Source organism: Haemorhous mexicanus, chromosome 5, assembly GCF_027477595.1.
Source record: "Haemorhous mexicanus isolate bHaeMex1 chromosome 5, bHaeMex1.pri, whole genome shotgun sequence".
In the NCBI taxonomy this organism is placed as follows: Eukaryota; Metazoa; Chordata; class Aves; order Passeriformes; family Fringillidae; genus Haemorhous; species Haemorhous mexicanus.
Genome location: NC_082345.1, coordinates 43,370,061 through 43,389,840, shown reverse-complemented (window position 1 = coordinate 43,389,840; position 19,780 = coordinate 43,370,061). Strand labels below are relative to the sequence as shown.

General features: G+C 44.7%; 1 protein-coding gene across 6 annotated transcripts in view; it reads left to right on the top strand.

Annotated features, from left to right (window-relative positions):
- The first annotated feature begins 4,229 nt into the window (after nt 1–4,229).
- Nucleotides 4,230–19,780, top strand: part of SRGAP1 (SLIT-ROBO Rho GTPase activating protein 1) — a 139,726-nt gene continuing 124,175 nt past the window's right edge. For 2 of the 6 annotated variants that reach the window (XR_009486568.1, XM_059846984.1), the window contains exon 1: nt 4,230–4,890. Coding sequence is in view for 4 of the 6 variants with exons in the window: in XM_059846984.1 (XP_059702967.1) it covers nt 4,824–4,890 (67 nt within the window). In the remaining 2 variants the exon portion in view is untranslated. The remainder of the gene's footprint in view (nt 4,891–19,780) is intronic. The other 4 variants (XR_009486569.1, XM_059846982.1, XM_059846983.1 and 1 more) reach the window with 2 other exon arrangements.

The window sequence follows — 19,780 nt, the reverse complement described above, 5'->3', positions numbered from 1 at the left end:
TAAGCCCAGACTTCATCTCCATGTTTCAGGAATTCATAAGCACGGAGCAGCATTAAGCGCTGCAGTGGTTGGGGGCAGGGGAGAGAAAAAAAAGCCTCACTGATTTTACATCTTAGATAAGCAACTGTATTTGCTAAAATAATCTCATTCCAAAGCAAATAGATTTGATTCTTTAGAAATGTGCATCTTATCAGCGGCAAACATTTGAACAAGCTCTTTGAATGATGCCTCTTACTGATTTTTCAGTAACAATCAAATGTTTCATTGTTTCAATTAAAGCTGGTCTTTCATTTAGAGACTTGCTGTCCAATTGTAAAATGACTGATTGACTGCAATTATAAAGCAAGATGAATTATTTGTCTTATTTTCAGACTAAAAAAAATTAGTGTAGGGTTTTATTGTTTAAGGGGGTCAATGTGTTTCATTATGTACTCACAGAGAATAGCTCAATGATATTCCAGCAATCAGTTATATGTACTGTTTTTATTAGCAGCTGAAGAAACCAAATACTGCACAGCTCATCAGGCTGTGCAAATGAAATGCAATAATGAAGTTCTCAAGCAAGCAGAATCAAACATGCCTGTGTTATTCCCTTTTTGCACTAAGTGTATGAAGTATTGCAGGAACTGCTCTCTGAATAAACACGTTCTATCATACATAATTCAGGTTTTCCAATTCCCCTGTGGAGTAGATTATCTAACTCCATACACTGAGGTACAGTCCACAAACCCTGCAACAGAACTGTACCACAACAGTACTGTACTACACTGCATTATTGATACAACTCTGTCTCTTGCAACAACATACATGCTCTCCATCAGCTTTATCCTAATACTTTTTAAATGTCTATAGCATTCTCCCTGAGAAGACGTGGATATGCTCTGCAAGCAGTAAGTTAGAGCACAAATAACACTGGATAAATATGATTTCTTGAGCATCATTCAAGAGTGCACAGGGATTTATATATAACAAGACTGTTCCACAGCTCTAGCACTTGCTGCTCTCAAAATTCATGGGAACTCTGTGGGGATCTTTGGGAACAGGTCTCAAATGACAGGCATGTCTGTAATAATCTTCTGTGTCCTGCAAGTCACCTCAAATGTGGCATTGCAGAGCCCAGGCAGGGTCTGTTCCTGTGCAATCACCACCCTCACAACGGGATTGCAGGCTGTGTAAATCAGTGCAGAATTGAGTCTGGAGCCTTGAGCTGCCATGAACATCTTAAAAGAAGATTACACCCATGTAATAACGCACAATCCTTTGCCAATCCCTAAAGAAGAGCGGGGCGGGGACGGGGGGAGGGGGGCCCGGTAAGCAGGGGGAGAACAGGGACAGGGGGCCAGAATCAGATTTCTCAGCCAGCTCAATCCTGGTTGTCCTGGAGTCCAACCCTAACTCAGGGATCCAGAATCTGTGCAGCTCTAAGCGTGGCACACAAAAGCCTGCTGGGTCCCTGGCCCATCCTTCCTCAGTAGTCTTGCTATGGACACACAGCCCTGAGCTGAGTGGCTGAACACAGGGAGGTCAGTCTCCAGAGCCCAAAGATGGTTTCTTCATCTTGTCAAGCAGGAACATAATCTGTCTGCAGCTTCTGCTTTGGCTCTGTGGAGCCAGGCTGATCCTCTGGATGCAGGATCTAGTGCAGAGGGAATGGATGGTGTCAGCATGGGCATTCAGCCTGTCTCTGCACCCTTCTCCTCACAGTCTTTCCAGCACAGGCTCAGTGGTAGGAGAAGGCTGCATCCTTCAGGACTCAGGAGAGGACACACAGAACATTTCTACACCTTCAACCACATTTGGACAGGATTTGTATGCCCAAGTCCTAGGTAAGGGAGAAAGGGACTGGCCTGGCTGGAGGTGCTAGCCTGCATAACTTCACACAGGGCAGAAGGGGACTTGTTTGTAAAACAAGTCCCTGTCCTGTTTGTAAAAACACAGTGCTCTGAAAGACCAGAGAAGACTTACAGCTAATCTCCAGCTAGTGACTCCTATCCCCAGGGAACACAGCCCACTGTCTTGTAAATCAGCCAGTCCCCAGCCAAACAGATGGACTCAAACAGCCAGGAAGCAAGATGCTGGCATCAAAGGGTGAGATGAAAATCAAAGTGGTTGGGATTACAGAGATGATTGCTCTTTTGAGGCTGGGCTTCTTATTCAAGGGATGTAATTTGACTATCCAACCTAAATTTTTAAATTGGTTTTAGACAATAACCTCCTGTACTAAGACAGTGTTAGGTGATCTGGATTGGGATCAGAGTGGAAAAAGATTGCACTGGGAGGGCAAGAGGAAGACATATAACAAAATTACAGAGAACAAAACGTGAAGATGGAAAAGGGAACAGGAATCCTGTTACCCTGATCCCCTAACAGGAAGAACATGGTACTTAATGAAAGATGAACTGCAAAGGACAGAAGTAGACTTACTGCTGAAATGCAGAGGTGTGGAAGCAACTGTAACACCAAGGCTTATAAGAATTAAATATAAACACAAGCAAGAATGTCTGCATGAGTAAAGTTAACTGTGCCATTGCTCTCTGAGCACCAGGTCCCCCCAGCACTCAAGCTCAAATCCCTTGAACCTTTCCAATTGCAGATGATCCCACAATTCACTTGTTTGTCCCAAAGAGTCAGGTCCTGGCAGCACCAGAGCTAGCTATCCAGGACAGGATCTTTGGGAACTTCCACCACACAAATTATACAGCCACTATCTTTGGAAATTCATTGTAAATAGTGTGCATCTTTGCTCAATCACTCCCAGACAATACCTGACATCAATGGAGCCCTCTGTCTCCAGAATGTCCCCTGCCTGTTTTTAACCTCCTTAGAGCTGACCTCCCTGCAGCTCAAAGTCTGAAGCTGTGCCCTGGTTTGACCTTTGGCTTTGACCCATGAATGACAGCCACATTCTTTGCTCATCACAAAGCAGCAGTGCCCATCATTCTGCTTTTAAAATGTTGGGGTGGGATTTTTTTGTTTGTTTGTTTGTTTGTTTTCCAGAAAGCTCTTCTCTGGCAAAAGCAAAGTTTCAGAGCAGCCAGGGGAAAAAGAAAAATGGGTTGTACAACCTGAGCCACACCTGAACCCTTGTACATCCCCAACCTTTCAGCCAGGGACCTTGGAGAAGTGTGGCTACCAGCTCTGTGAACCACTGTGCTTGACTGCTGGCAGGCATGGTCTCAGTGCCTGCAGAGCTGGCCGCCAGCTCTCATCCTCCACGATTTGCAAGGACTGAACCAAGTTCCAGCTCTTCAGGCAGAGGAGGCTGTCCCTACCGCAGCTGGAGGCACCCCAGACCAAGGGTATGCCAGGGTCACTTACGCCCTTTTGACAACTTGCCCCATGCTCCAAATGTCAGCTATTCCTGCCCTCCTGCATCATTTTTCCCATTTTCCCAGCTACAGCTTTTCGGGGAGGGCTGCGCACCACTGCTTGCTGGGCTGGAATCCCTCCTTCTAAGGCCGACATTGAACAAGACTGTCAGACATAAGGGCCAGCCCCGATGTGTGCCAGGCACAGCAGCTCAAGGGAGCATTTTGAGCGGCCTCCCGCCCAGCTTTGCTTGTCTCCCGCAGGAGATGCGGGGAATGCCCCACACAGGCGCTCCTGCCCTCGAGAACAAGCTGTCTCCCGCACGGGAGCACCGGGCGGACAAGGGCGGTGGAAGCAAGACCGGCCGTGCTGAGGGTGCAGCTCTTCCCTTGGATGCTGCCAAGCTCTGGCCCCCTGGGTCCGGGCCCCTACGCATACCGGGGCAGCCGTGCCCTGTCTTCGGAGACACTGGGGAGGCACATGGTGTCCCCAAAGGCCACTTGTCCCCTCCAGTCTCCCCTCCCCGGGCAGCTCGGCGCTGACGGCAGCACGGGGCTTTAACTTTGCCCGCCGGATCAAGGGCCTTCTGCAACCGTACCGCCGCCTCACACCCCTGTCCCCCGAGAGCATCCGGCCACCATGTGCTCGATGGGGGAGGCGGGGCGGGGGTCTCCCTCCTCCCACCCCCGCCCGAGCCCGAGCCCCCCAGGCCTGCTGGGCCTCCGGCTGGGGCCGGCCGGGCAAACGGGCGTTGCACCCACGGGTCCGGCCCCGGGCGGCGAGCAGCTGCCAGCGGGGCGACGGGGAGGAGGAGCGGGCCGACAAGGCGAGCAAGGACCGGAGGCGGGCGGGCAGGCAGGAAGGGAGGAGACAGCGGCGGGAGGGCGGGGAGAAGTTTATTCCCGGAGACACCTCTCCAGGGCGCGGCGGGGGAGCCGCCCGGAGCCGGCGACTGCTCGCCCCGCGAGGTTGGGACATGCGCCGCGGCGCTGCTGCCCGGGGTTAGTCACGGCGGGGCGCCGGCCCCGAGTGCTCAGCTAGGCGAGCGCGGCGGTAGCACTGACCAGTGTCTCTCGCGTACGGACCGAGCGCGGCCGCCTGCCTCCCGCCCACCGCTCTCTCCCTGCTTCCCTTCCCCTCTCCCGGGTGCTTGCGGACAGATAACAATGGTGGGGCGCAGCCGCCGGGCCCCCGCCCTCGCCTAGTGGAAGCGAGTGCCCCGCGGCCGCTGCTCCGCCGCCCCGCCCTGCGGCGGCCCCGGGCCGCGGACCGCGTTGCTGCCGGCGGCGGTGCCGGGAGGCGATGGTGCCTGCGCCGGGGTTAGTCTGATCGCCGCTCCCCGCCTCGCCGCCTCCGGTGCCGGCGGCGCTCCCGCGGGGCCAGCGCCCGCCGCCTCCCCGGCTCGCTCGGGCTTGCGGCCGCCTGACACAACTTGGGAGCTCCTCCAGATAAACAAGAATAATTAGTGATAATAATTTAGAACAAGGCGGAGAAGCAGAAGAAGCGAGTGGATAATGTCAACCCCGAGCAGATTCAAAAAGGACAAAGAGATTATAGCGGAGTATGAAAGTCAAGTGAAAGGTAAGCGCGGGGAGGCAGCGGGAAAACCGCCGCGGGGGCCGGGCGTCCTGCCGGTCCCTTTCCCCGGCTGCCGGCCGAGCCGCCACAGCCGGCGGGGCGGCCGGTCCCAGTTGCCCGAAGTTCGGGGCGGGAGGGAGCGGCGAGAGGGCGGCGGAGGCTTTCTCCTCCGCAGCGCTCCGAGCGGCGCCGGTGGGTCCGAGGGGCTGGGCCGGACGGCAGCTGCGGCGGCTCTTCCACAGCCCGGCCGCGGCCGGGCACCTTCCCTTCCTCCACCGGCTTCGGTAACGCCCGGAGGGGGGGAGGGAAGGGGAAAGGGAGGACAAAAAAAAAAGCTTGTCAATTACTGGGGCGAGAGACAATGCTAAGCCATACCCCTTTCTTGAGGCACATGGCTGGTGTCTCCCACCCTCGCCTCAGGGCTGTAGTTTCTGTGCTGGGCTGTAGAAGATGGCTAATAAAGAATTACCCTTGACTATTGAATGAGCCCATTCAGCCATCCCAGGAAGTATTTCAGCCTCGCATCGCCCGGCTGTATCGCATCCAAGTATTGTGCCAAGGACAGCGCCGGCAGATCCTGGCTTGAGCCACCGGCGCTTCCAGACCCTCGAGTTTCCTCGCCTAGCGTTTTCCTTCTGGCAGTGTCTTGGGTGGAACAGAGATTGGGAAAGTAGCAACATGGCAGTGGGGTGTGGGTCTCTTGGTGCGCATCCTTCTGGATTCTGTCGGGGAAAATATTGCATAATATGTAAATTGCAATAAATCCAGGGATCGATGTGAACGTGAAACACGGCATTTAAAAAACTATGCAACATCTGAACTCTGCTTTTTAAAATTATGCTGGTGTGCTCTTCACATAGGTAGGGGTGTTCCCTCCTTGATGCTGCCCACAGTCTGTGATGTGCAGAGATGGAGCATCTCCTCATGCAGGTCCGTGGGCTTCAGGAACAGCCTTCCTGCTCCACGCAGGCATGGGCTGGGGACCTTCTATATGAGGCATCTGGAGCAGGGTGGGAGGGACCACTCCTCAGCTGTTGAAAGATTTATTGACTTTGTGTACTTGCACAATATATTTCCCTCCCACTTGATCCTATGACATCAATTTTTCAAGGCAATGCTTGTCGTTTTGTTGGGGTCTTTCCTCTTAAAAGTAAAGAGATAGTTTTTGAGTTTTTTCCTTCTTAAGCTTAACTTTTTGTGAAAAATACTTGGCACTCTCAAAAGTCATTCTGTTTTCAAGAAAGGATCTATGCTTAAAATCAGGGATCTGCCAAATAGGTGGGCAGTGAGGGGTCTGAGCTGGCAGGTGGGCCATGCTTCAAGTGTCTGTCTGACATGGGCAGGGCCAAGACAGTTCTCACATAGCTGGTAGATTCACTGCCATTGAGCCCTTAAAGGATTGGCGCTTTCTCCTCTCTGTGGACACGGTGCAGATTTATCTTGGTCACTGAGCATAAAAAATGTTTGAGATCTTAAGCTCATTGCACTGTGTGCAGACTGTTCTTTGCCTCCTCCTAACTCGATTGTTAAAGGCTCAGCCTTTATTATCTACAGCTAGTTGCTATATATGCCAGTCTTTTCTTTTGAATAATGAAGAAAAAATGCCATGCCCTTCAGCTACATCTATTGTATCATTTCAAAAGACACTAAAGACGAAGACATGAAGTTCTCTTGATAACCTGGCTGTCCTTTGGTGTCATGGTTCTCCATCATAATTGCAGAGGGAGGTGGCATTTGTAAATATAGCTTAATAGGAATTTTAACTTGCTTTGCTTCTTTGTGGTGGTCTGGGGTGTGTGCAGTCTGGTCCCACCCTACTGTCTTGCTGGAATTGTTGATCAGCAGCTGTTTGAAAAGGTATGCTGGGCTAGATGCTTTTTCTTTAACCAGCATCACTACAGTTGTATTTCAGATGTCAAGAACTGTCTGTGCTAAGATATAATTCTGCTTGACACCAGCTGTGATAGTATAAAAAAGCAGCGATACTGCTGTGTGATACCTTGAAAATCTTTTTGATATTGAGGGTTCAATAAGAAATCAGCCCTAATTAGCCAGCAAGATAGCTTTAAGGGAATGTAAATTCAGGAAAGTCAGATCCCTATATACTGCTTGGAATTTCTTATATTAGGTTAGGAGAAAGGGTGTGGCCAAATTGCTTTTGCTGCCTGTGATTCTGGTGTTTGCAATGGCTAGCTGATTTCTCACTGCTGATGTGTTTAGTGCTGAAGGACGTGGACAGCTGGGCAGCAGACTGGCCCTTTGAGGTCCTGTGGACAGGCGTGTGCACAGGAGTGCAGCAGCACCAATGTCCCGTACCTTGGGGTGAGATTGCAGTGAGCCCGGCTTGCTGAGCATCAGCGTCAGCGCTTCGGAAACCGCGCTGCTGATGGGTGCAGTTGGAAATCCTGCCCTAAGATGTCTGAATATTAATACTGAAGGAAGAGGGGCCTGCAATGTACATGCCCTGTAGGGTATGTATATGGTGCCATATTTGGAAATGAGGATTTGGTAGTGCCATTCTTCACATAGCTTTTCTACTCCTAACTCTCAAATAGGAAGCAGTCACAGATGTTAATTGTCAGGCCTGGTTCCTGGGTGGTGTAAACTGGCATCTTCTCCTTGGATTTTTAGCAGTATTACTAGATTGTCTATTGCTTTAGTAGAGGTCATGCAGGAACAGCAGAAAGTCTGTAAATGTTACCTGTTTGTCAAGCTGAAGTAAACAAGGTACTTCTGACTTGTTGGGTAGAGCATTTTATTGCACCTTTTTTTGCAACATCCTTGTTCTTCAGTCTACCTTCTGTCAAGAACTGTCCCTATTGAGTCAGTAAGGTAAGAGTGTTTACTTCCCTGCACATTGTATAGAAAACAGAAGAATATTTCTTAAGGATGTTTTAATACTGAAGTTAGATCTGTCTAGGTGGATATATATCAGTATATATGTAGCTGGATAGCTCTGCCTGTTGTTTTGGGGGATGTGAAAATATTATGATGGCATGGGTACCTTACTTTGTAGACATGATGGCACCTGGAAAGTAACATAACTAATAAAAAAAATATTCCTGGTCATCCACAGTATAAGTTGTATCTGTGTTCTTCCGAAGAATGTGGTAATTTTATTTGCACTCTCTAGTCATTAGAGGTAGTTTTACCAACCTTGAAGCTAGAGCTAGAAAATGGAAGGAATACTTCTTAGATTAGCAACAGACTGGTGGTATAGTTATGAGCCAAGTATTAACTTTCTGCTGTTTGACCCTATTAAATTTGTAGTCGGCATGCTTTAACTCAAGGCTCAGTTGACTATAGTAGCCTATTTTACATTTTGTATTCTGAGGACCAGCGTTCCTTGGTACTGCTGATAATGTCAAGTAGTGTCTGTTGATAAAGTTACAATTCACACTAATGAAGAAATACTAGAGCATCCTCTGGTGTCTGTGAGTGGGTGTCTTGAGTATGGTAAAAGGTGAGCTGGTAAGATCTTGAATACCTGGCTCCCTTCAGAAATTTATCCTTCAGAAAAATAAGTCTCTCGGAGGAGCAAGAGGACTAGGGATATACTGCTCCAGAACTTTTTGATCATTCATGTTAAACTGGCATGTTTGCCTTCTTAGGACTTGTAACTGGCCTTCTATGGACAGGAGAAATGTGCTTTGACTAGGTAAGCATTGTACTGACTAATTATCAGGCTTGTCTCTTCAGAGAGATCCTTCCTATGGTGTGAACTGTTTAGAATCATTGCAGTTTAAGTCTCAGCCTTCTTACACAACTGCATCTCCAACTGAAATGGGCTGAGGGAAGAGCTGCTTAGATCCCTCCTTTTTTCCACCTAAATTTTTCAGTTGGAATTGACCTAGTGGAAATGCAAGCCCAAAAGCAGTTTGCGGAGGAAGACACTTCCCCAAGATCAATATTTGCATGGCCTTCTTCAGAACAAAATACTCCTATTTTTCATCAGAAAGAACTTGGTAGCAGTCTGTATTACATTGCCTAACTAATTTTTGTGGAAAATGAAAATTCTGAATTATGAACCTGAATATCAGCTTCACATTAAAACAGCAACAGAAGCCTCTCTGCGAAAAGTCTGAGTTCTGAAGTACAAATTGGGCTGTTGTTTTAGTAAACTGATAGCTATTTTGAATAAAGTCTTTGTAATGAAACATTTGGTACCTTGGATGATGCCAGAATTCTTGAGGTTTATTCAAAAAAATCTGATGAATAGATGCCAGTTTTCAAAGTTCAAGTTTATCAAGTGTGGTTTAGCAGAAATTTTTCTGGTCAAAGAAGTTGACCACACACAGGACTTTGTCTGATACAGAAAGGATATTGTTCGCCATGTTATTTTCCAGTTGGGGTTACGTTGTCTAATGAGGTTCCTTATTTTTCCCCCACCATTTTCTCCCAGCTCCCTGATCCTTCCTTTCAGAGTACAAACTCCAGTTGTCCAGGTAAATGTTAATGAGTTTGTCCAGGTAAACGTTATTGAGTTTGTAGTTGACTATGCAGCTGAAAGGGGTATCTGCAAATTAAGACAGTTCAGTCATAAACTGTTTTTTGGTTGGTTTTGGGTTTGGTTGGTTTTAGGTTTTGTCTTGTTCTGGGTTTTTTTTTTGTTTTGTTTTGTTTTTGGTTAACCAACATATTCCGTATTCTTACGCTTCCACAGCTTTCTGGGAATGAAAACTAAGGAACTGGGTTTATTACTATGCTGTGTACCAAAGTATTTGGGTTATGGGGGAACCCTACAAAATGCCTACTTCTCAAAGGTCATGACTCAGGAACGTCAGAGATTTTGGCTTCTTAGTCTTTCTTTATAATTAAAGAAAACCCACCTTTTATTCATGCCTTTTTGAAAATACGATGAAGAGTCAGGAAAGTACACTTTTTTTTTTCCTGGTTTGACCACACACTGTAGCTGCTGTGTTCCAGCAGCACAGTGAAACTACATTATTTTTCTTGAATTTAAAGGTGAATAAAGTCTTGATTACTATAGCACACATTAAAAAGTTAGGTAGCAAATGGATTGTCTGAACAGTGTTTCTTTTTGGCAATATGGCACTCATAATGCATATTTGATGCATATGTTTTGTAGATACACATTTTTGTTAGTCTCTAGCATGAAGTTTTAACTTGCCTCTGTCTCTGAAGCAATTTGGAAACTTTTTATGATCACTTCTTTGGGGCTTTTTTTTTTCCTTTTCCAAGCATATTTTCTGTGCAGTTTTGCTGTTGCAGAGCGATGCTCTAAATCATGCTAAGATCACTTAATTTCCTGCCATTATCTTTTATTGGTCACTTTTTTATGAACTGGAGTTCTAGTTGCTAATAAAATTAAACATAGCTTTGAAGTGGCTGCAGTAAGACAGAATGGGATCCGCAGTAAGAATGGGATATGAATTTCTTTCCATTTTCTGCTTCAGACTTCGCTTGTGGTAGGTTTTGCCTTTTGTTAAAACTGGACTCCTTGTCAGTCAGAGGTGATGGATGGTAGTGCTGGAAGAAAGTGGGTCAGTGCTGTTGAGATTGGATAAGAAATCCGCTCCTGACCATTACACAGCCTGTTAGAAATCACTGACCATGACTTGACAGTGCAGCGTGTCTTATCTCTGCTTTGGACAGGGATGGACACAGGGGAGAGCAAAAATGGAGCCAGGCAGGTATCAATGCAAGTTCCTGTGTTACTTGTTCTTCCCTTTACCTTTTTTCCCCCCACCCCTTCCTACATCTACCTGTCATGCTATCCCATCTAACCTTTCTGGTCTCCCTAGTGGAAATCGCTGCTACCTTAACTTGTATTAATCCCTATTAGAGTCTAATCTACTCTTACTGCTTGGCTTTCACAGGGCAAAGTAGGCTTTGGAGTGTGGGGGTTTGTTTGTGTGTGAATGATTAGGCTAAATGTGCAGCAGGGCTGCCTGTGCTCAGGGTGCTGCCGCCTCTGCTTCCTGCAGGGTTTAGTCTTAGGCAGCATTTCCTCTGTGAGTGCTTCTCCCAGCTTGCCATGTACAGACCCAACCATTCCAGGGACCTGCCCCGTACTCTGCTGTGAGCTGTGTGGGCTGATGTGACCGAGTGCTGGCCATCTCTGGGACAAGGCTGGCTGACCTTGTGCTGTGCTGGTCAGTCTGGGAGCTGCGAGTCATGAATGGCCTCTTGTTCCTGAAGTTATTTCGTCTTTTCTGTCCCCACTTTTTTGTCTCTTGGGCGCTGTGCCACACACCCTGAGGTTCAGGAGATTGTGGGAGCATGTGTGTAGGTACATACATTGGATGTGAAAGAGCAACAGCTGAAAATTGGAGGCAGTGGTTGAAGGTGCAATGACTGGCATCACTGCTTGTGTGCCAGTAACAGGGATGAGGCTGGTGGGCTCTGCAGTAGCAGATACTTGGGATGAAGCACAGAAGGCCATTGCTGAGAGCATGGGTCCATGTCCTGAGTAAGAGACAGAGCTGTCTGCACAGGAAGACTGCTTGCTGTGTATCTTTTACATTACGAAGGCTATATCTGGCACCACAACTAAAGGAGGTGGTTATCACTGCTTTTTCCTTTGTTTCCAAGACTTAAACAACTGCAGGCTGTTTTGGCAGTTTGTGTGGTGGCTTGGTCCTGTGGGAGTGCTCTAACACAAACAATTCACTTTGATCTGTTGTAATGGAGCCATAATCCTGAGGCACTACTTCCACTGGAATCTACTGTTTTCTCCAACTTCTGGAAGTCATCTTCTTGTAGACATTGAAGTGTGTCACACGTGAGTTACAGCCACCTGGTAGGCTAAAGGTGGGTTACCTATGCTCTGCCCACTAAGCCATCTTGTCCAGGCAAAGCACTCATATTCTCAAGCCATTTTCAGTTAATTTCAGTTTTGTAACTGATCAAGGAAGATCTCTTTAAGAACTCCTTCCCTTTCATTTTTTCTCTTTTGTCACTATTTCTCAGGCATATACCTGTATGAATTTCAAGATGCAATATTCAGTCTTGCATCGTACAACCTCCTGGAAACCTGAATTTTACCTGGAGGTGACTGATAAGTCCTGAGATTGAGATGTAATGTCATTATGAAGAATGAAGAGCATTTTGGAAATAACCCCAAGCAAATCTAATGTCCTATTTTCTGTATGTGGGCATGGCCGTGACTTCATGTTATTCTTATGTCTTCTCTGGAAGGTGTAAATGCTTGGTTTAGTTCATGCTTGGCACAATAAACGAATCCCAGCTTTAGATGCATGTTAATGAGGTAGATGTTGCAGGTAGGAAGGGAAAACCCACTAAATGCTCCAAGAAAATGTTGTGGAGAAAATGCATGCCTTATGATTTGACTCTTAAATTTATTTCACAGATATGATTATTAAAGATGGTCTGTGTTATTTACTCCAAACTCTGTCCAGTGCAGGACAGTGCTGTTGATCTGTCTTTAATGAAGTCTCTCCTAAGGTCCATGGGTTCTTTATCTGTGTTGACCTTGATCATAGCTTCTGGGGGGGTTGGTTTTAATTAAGGTCATGAGAAGGAAAAAACACTTTCTTTGTCTATTTTTCTCAAAAAAGATTCAGTAGACCTTGCTGAGAAGTGTGATCATGGATTCACCAGTTAGAATATTCCTGTTAACTTTGTTTTGTTATCTATTATTGACCAATAAAACATGCTTTAGTTTCAGTTGCAGCCTCCTGAGAGTTTCCTTTATAGATGCAGAAGTGCTGACAAGCAGGCAAGGGAGTTGTATTAGCATATTAACCAAAACATTCTCGAAATATACTAGACCTAAATGTTTTTTTTTTATTGTAAAGTAGGAGTTACAAAAAGTATAATTAGAACACTTATGGTGCAGTATTTCTTGTTAGCTATATTGGGAATAAAAAGCAAACGCAGCTGGTTAACCGGATGATGACTTCCAGGAAGTAATGATTGTAACCCTTTACATAATTAGCTGTTGTGGGAAACAAAACTGACTAGAGATTCATGTAAACTATCCAGACTCCTTAACTGACTCAGTGCTTACTCATCCGAATTACTTTGCATGTAAAATCTTCTAGCAGTTTGTTGGTGCTGTCTTTTGTAGGGAGTCTTTGAGATGCTGCGTGTTTCTTCCACGGTGTCACAAACGGAGTGGTGCACACTTTTGGATTTGCTCAGAGTGTAAAACTAAATAAGGAGACAGGCTGATCCCCTTTCACTTTGCAGTGTACGTTCTTTCACATGGGAAAAGAAAGCAGTCTCTGCTGTTTTAGCCAGTTCCAGAGTATCTGCTTCCTGACAATCAGAGGAGTCTGTTCATGTTTACAGAGTACACCAGAAGTCTAATAAGATTCAGTGATAGCTCTTGTATGACTCTGTTCTTTCGACAACGTGTCTTTTTTCAAACCTCGATGTTCTCTGCTTTTCCCCTCTGATTCTTTTTTAAGTGGAGAGAGGATAAACAATCTAAAGCATCAGGTCAGAGGCAAGATAAAATACACGTTCATTCAGTACCAAGATGAGCAGGCATCTCAACTGAAACGTTCTAACTCAACAAGCAAGTTACTATTTTACACAATAATGAAGAAATTGAAATGATTGCAAGTTACTTAATTGAATTTTTAAAATGTAGATTAGGATGATATGTTATTCTGCTTGTGTTACTAAAACCAAGAAAAAAACACCCCAAAAAAGGGGTGCTGGCTTTTGTCATATACTTCAATAGTGATCTTTCTGACTAGTTGCTGTGACTAACTTGCTAGGCATAAAGTAATTTTATTTCTTTGAGAGTATTTCTGCAGGCATTCAAAAGGCATGCAAAAAGAAAACGTTCTTAACCCTTATCATAGGATTCTTACTACACCAAGGTTGCTATAAGTGGTTAGACAGCACAGCAGGCTCTACCTCTTGCAAATCACTGATTTGCCAATGAGTAGAAATGAAAGCGTATAAGCTCTTGTCCATAGGTGCCTTCTGTATTTTGCAAATTGGTGTCTGCATTCTTGGCTTAAATAATACCAATTTCTTGAGGAACCAGCTGTGTAGCAGAAAGCTAGCTTTTTTGTGTGTTGGCATATGGATAACTGGTATGTTTAAGAACTTGACAACTATACTGTGCTTGCTACCTAGCAGACTACTTGAGGTTAAGACCAGTGTAAGACGGTTCTTTGTATTATGTACCTTTTTTAGGGGCTGTCTTTATTTGTACCTTCCTAATTTCCAAGTAACAGTGTGTAAAATTAGTGAGATTCTTAATGTAATGACAGAAAATAGAATCCAAGTGTTAATCTGCTCAGATACTTCAGCATTAAAATCACAACCGTGTGCAGAGTGGGAGAAGATTCCCCTGTGCAGAAGAGATGAGGGAGCTGAGTGCAGGGAGCAAGTCCCCACCTGCTAGGTGCTCCTCTCCTCCTGGGGTGCCGTGGAGGAGCCTGGTGGCAGCAAGCGCTGTCATGCACGACCGGCATCACTTCTTCCCTGGCAGCCTGTGATGAGCAGTCTATTGCATCTGCAGCTGAGCTCATCGGATTATTGTGGACTGTATTGTAATCCTATAATTGCCAGCCACTTCTGATGCCATGGTAATGTAGTTGTGGGGCAAATTCTGTGCTTCATAAACATTATTCCCACTTTACCTGTGGGATGGTGCATAGACTATACCTTGTGAACTTTATCTTGTGGCCTTAATGAGAAAAAAAAGGCCTCACCACTTAAGAGTGATAGATTTTCTTCCTTATATCTAATCTAAAGCTACTTTCTTTCAGTTCAAAGCTATTACCCATTCTTCTGTGACTACATGCCTTTGTAAAAATTCTCTATCCAGCTCTCTTGTTCCCTTTAGGTACTGGAAGGCTGCTCTGAGGTCTCCCCTGAGCCTTCTATTCTTCAGGCTGACCAGCACCAATTCTCTCAGCCTGTCCTCTTAGGAGAGGTATTCCAGATCCCTGATCATATTCAGCGCCTGCTCCAGCAGGTCCCCATGCTTCTTATGTTGGTGCCCCAGAGCGGGATGCAGCCTTCCAGGTGGAGTCTCACCAGAGCAGAGTATAGGGGAAGCATCACCTCCCTTGGCTCACTGGCCATGTTCCTTTTGACGCAGCCCAGGATGTGTTTGGTGTTTTGGGCTGCAAACACACATTGCCAGAACATGTTGAGCTTCTCGTCAACCATCGTGCCCAAGTCCTTCTCAGGGTTGCTCTCAGTCCTTTTTCTGCTCAACCTGTATTTGTCCTTGGGATTATTATCCTGACCTACATGCAAGACCTTACACTTGGCCTTGTTAAACTTCATGAGGTTTGCAGGCGCCCACCTTTCAGGCCAATCTAGGTGACTCTAGATGCCATCACTTTCACCATGTCAACCACACCAGACAGCTTGGTGTCATTCGCAAACTTGCTGAGAGTGCATTCAGTCCCATTTTCTGTGTCATCAGTAAAGATGTCAAAAAGCCCTGTTCCCAATAGCAACCCCTGAGGAGCACCATTCAACACCACTGATTTCCATTTGGATGTCAAGCTGTTGGCTGCAACTCTTTGAGTGAGACTATCCAGCCAATTCCTTATTGACCAAGTGGTCCATCTGTCAAATCCATGTGGCTCCCAGTTAGAGCCAAGGATGTCATGTGGGATAGCATCAAGTGCTTTACACGAGCCAAAGTACATGACATGCTGCTTTTCCCTTATCTCTAGTGCTGCAACCTGCATTATAGAAGACCACCAAGTTTCTCAGGCGCAGTTTGCCCTTATAAAGTCATGTTCACCCACCACAGCATTTTCCACCTGTCTTAGCATAACTTCAAGGAGGATCTACTGCATGATCTGGCTAAGCACTGAGGAGAGACTCACATCTCTGGGAAACCTTTCTGGACAACCATACTGTTGAGCAAGAAGAATCCTCTTTTACATACCAAAAGGGAAAAAATCAATGGAAATAAGAGCCAAAGTGTAATTCCTCCAATATATATTCCCAGAGAAGCCAACTAGTGGGTTGCTGGTGAGAGGGTATGGGTGTTAAGAGGGATTGTTCAATGAGATTGCAAGCAAATGCCTTGATAGTGACTTGCTTGGTGGTTCAGTATAGCTCTGTGTTGTCCCTGGTGGTTCCAGGATGGCCTCTGTAATTGTGGGTGGGCAGGATACTGAAGTCTCTGCTCAGGCCTAAGAGGACAGACTTTCAGGCTGCAGTAGTGATTTTCAGTCTTCCAGGGCGGCTCAAAGAGGCTTAGGGTGAAAAATATCCCATGGGATGAAATTCATAAAAGAGCTCTAGCTTTTGTTGGCCTTTCAGATGCTACACTCAGTTTGGTTGCTGCCTTGCTTCTGAGGTGTCAGTATGTTTGTGTGACTGCACATACTGGCCTACATGTTTATTCTGTAGTATAGTTTGAAATGCAGCATCTCTAATATTTATAGACCAGAAACTGCCTTGCTTGCAGCTGGCAGAGACAAAGTGCCAGCCTCATCCATGCTGATGTCATCTGAGTTGCCACCAGAGTAGACCTAAAAATGTTGCTTTTTCTGCTGAGCCATGTGAGAATATGTATGAAATTGTGGCAACAGGAATCTCATCAGTGCATCCTTCCTAGGGATCAGAGCATTTGCGTGAGGAGTTCAGTTCCATATTTTGCTGCCTGTATCTTATTCAAAATTGAGTCTTGAGTACAGATCTCCCACCTTGCAAATGATTGCTCTGAGAACTAAGGAGCTGAGTATTCTTGGACAAGTCTCTCTGGTTTCTTGTTTGTTGAAGCTCTCAAGCTCTTTCCCAGACTTAATGAATATTTAATTATTTACAGGGTCATTATGAATCCATTGCCTGGTAGTTAGAGCAGGCACCAGAGAGATAGGGTTCTCTATGAATTCCAGCAAGAGTGTGTTCCTGTTCTGCTTTTTTATAGAAATGGAAAAAAAGGAGGATTGTAGTATTGAGATAATTATGTGACCATTCTAAATTAAGAATACTTCCTTTATTAATCTGGAGCGGGAGTGTTCAGATGGTACCTTATTTATTTATCACAATATACAGAAAAAAACACAGTTCTTTCCTTTGTAATGATTTTTAATCTTAGAGCCCTTATAGGATTTGCACCAATTTTTGTTAGCTTGTCTCTAGTTTTGCAGATAATCTGTGAAAGAACTGTTTGCTCAGAGTTATTTTAAAGGTTCACAGATGAATGTCTGTTTGCTTGAACCTTTGCTTTCTGCAGCACTCCCTCCATACAGCAGTCAGTCCTGTGTCCCATGGCAATTCTGGTCCCCAGGTGCCTGAGTTGCAGATTCACAAACAGCCTTTTTTTTTTTTTTTTTTTTTTTTTTTTTTTTTTTTTTTTTTTTGCAGCCACCAGAAGCTTACTCAACAAATATTCCTGATTTATTTTATATCTGTGAAGAGTAGGGTTTGGGGTTTTTGTTTTGTGTGGGGTTTTGTTTTTTGTTTTTGTTTTTTTTTTTTGGGGGGGGGGGTGGTTTGAGGGCAGAAAAATTACTTCAACTGATGTTTAAGGAGGAAAGAAGGGCAGTTGGTCTGCAAATATTACCAAGGCAAACCTGCAGGTGTTAGTCAAATAACAGTGAATGTTTTGGGGTTTAGTGACTAGAGATGAATGATTACTGTGCATTAATATAGCTGAAAGGAGGAAAAATGAAGAACTCTTTATCAGTCATGACAGCTGATGAGATTATTTCCTTTGCAGAGCTGTTTTGTAAGGCAGCAGACAGTCCTTCAAGAAGCCAAGCTACTTGTTACTGATTTGGGGCTTTACTTTGGTGTATTAGTGTGGCTGTTCTTTACTTCTGCTGCTGCAGCTATATGTGGTGAGGTCAGCTTGTTTGAACAGCTGTATGGAAAGTATCATAGCTGAGAATCAGGCAAGAAGATGGAAATATTTGAATTCTTTTTCCACTTAATTTGAAAGCAGATTTAAGACGACCTTCCAGGTATGCTTCTGAACTTGTGCGCTGGCGTGTTTTGTATTGGAAAGGACAATTTGCTCTTACTTCTGTTCTGCACTCCATTCAGTTATCTGATAATTTATGTAACTATTCTTGTGATGAATTTTTTTTTAATTGTAATTGACTGTTGGGTTAACTGAATAGCTAATGCATCATGAATCAGTAGCACTTCCTACTCAATAAGAGTATGCTTATAAGTGTATTGAAGATACTGTAAATAAGAAGATAGCATATATGTAAAGACTTATTAGAAATTTTAGTTCCCTAACTATTTACATGTAGTCTGTTGTTTTTTTACTTGTAATATCTGACTTGGAAAGCACATGCTGTTTATATGATGTGGCTTTGGTTTTGCTTGGCATTATTTGTGTTAAGATATTTGGAAATATATTTAATTTAATTCTGTCCCTGGAATTACTTTTTTTCTCAGTTTGTTAGCTATCAGTAGTGTGGGAGATCATGGGATTAGCTATGATCACTGAAAACTCCATCTTATGTGTAGGTCTGTAGCAAGATGCTCTGGAAAAGAGCTTCTTGGGTTACAACTTAAACCATGTGTAGTGTAGTGGGGATTCAGACCTGTTACTAGGATCATGCAGGCCATTATTCCTATGTGTGTTTATAACCTTGGAATTACCCCTTTGAATCTCATCTGAAGAGTCTGGGATTTTGGGAAGACATACCTCTTGGATAGTTCTTCAGACCTGACCTAGTGAAAAAAACAAAAGCTTTCAGCCTCTCCTACATCAGAGTTAAGACTCTGCTCTAACTTAAGCAAGAGGATTTAATTTAAAGTGAGGAGATATCTTAATTCCAGGTGACTGAACAGACTGACCAGAGTCTGCTGAAGTGTGGTGAAGGTAGCTGTACTTGAATCAAAAATGGAGTACCAAGTTCCTTGTTCACAGCATTAAATGAGTATTGATAAAACAAACTGGTGTTTCTCTTTGGGAATTTATTTTTCCTATAAGGGTGATATTTTTGCCCAGGTCTGGTATTTAGGTGGTTTCCTAAGCAATGAGGTGTGCTTTGCTGAAGCAGTGCTGCATGTGGATGGTGTGGAGCTGGCGCTGGTAGGTGCTGAGGAAACTTCTCAGTTGTGTAAAGACACGTCAGTGCTTTCTAATGTGCCTTGGCTACAGGAAGAGCTTGAGACCCACTGCAGTAAAATTTCAGTCAGTTAATGGAATAGGCTTTGAATGCATTCAGTGCACTGAATAGTTGCTAACACAGGGTTGGAGGGATGAATGAAGTGGTACTGCTTTTACAAGCAAAATAGTTGCTATGCGTCCTGTTAGGACAGCATTGCTTACTTCCCACACATCAATTTGTTGACCTCTTAACCTTCCTAGGGCTACTGATCTCCGTAATGTCAGAAGAATTAGGCTTAATTTTGGCATGGGAATGTGCCAAACAAATCCAACTATGAGTCATCATTTTTGTAGCAGGACATTCAGACCTAGTCCCACAGTCAATGTGTCTGGCTGATACTTGCCTGAGAACTTGCAGGATCTGATCCATGCTTTTGGAATCCTGACTTCTTTAAGTGTAGGAGAGACTGTTCTGAAACAAAGGAAATGTAATGCAGAGTATACTGAAGCAAAGAAATAACTGTCACTTGAATCAGATGCAATTCATAAAATAAAATTAGCATAGGTTGTAGATGGGATTATGCATACATTACAGAATGTTTCAGTAGTACTCAAGACGCCTTGTATCTTGAGTAAATGGTAGCAGTGATGTTTTCAAGTTACTGTTACTTCCTTTTTTGCAAATGGCTAAACTAGAGCATGGCACAATAAAATAAATTCACTTCTAAAATTTATTGGAGGCACTGAATTGTGGAGGTAATGGAGAATGATGTGAATGTCACTTTCATGTCTGCGCCATAAAATGCAAAAGCACAAACATAGTAACCACAAGGCTCTTTTTGATGTTTTAATCTTTTAAACCTTTGAAATGGTGGTGCGCTTGAAAGGGCTTCTAAATCC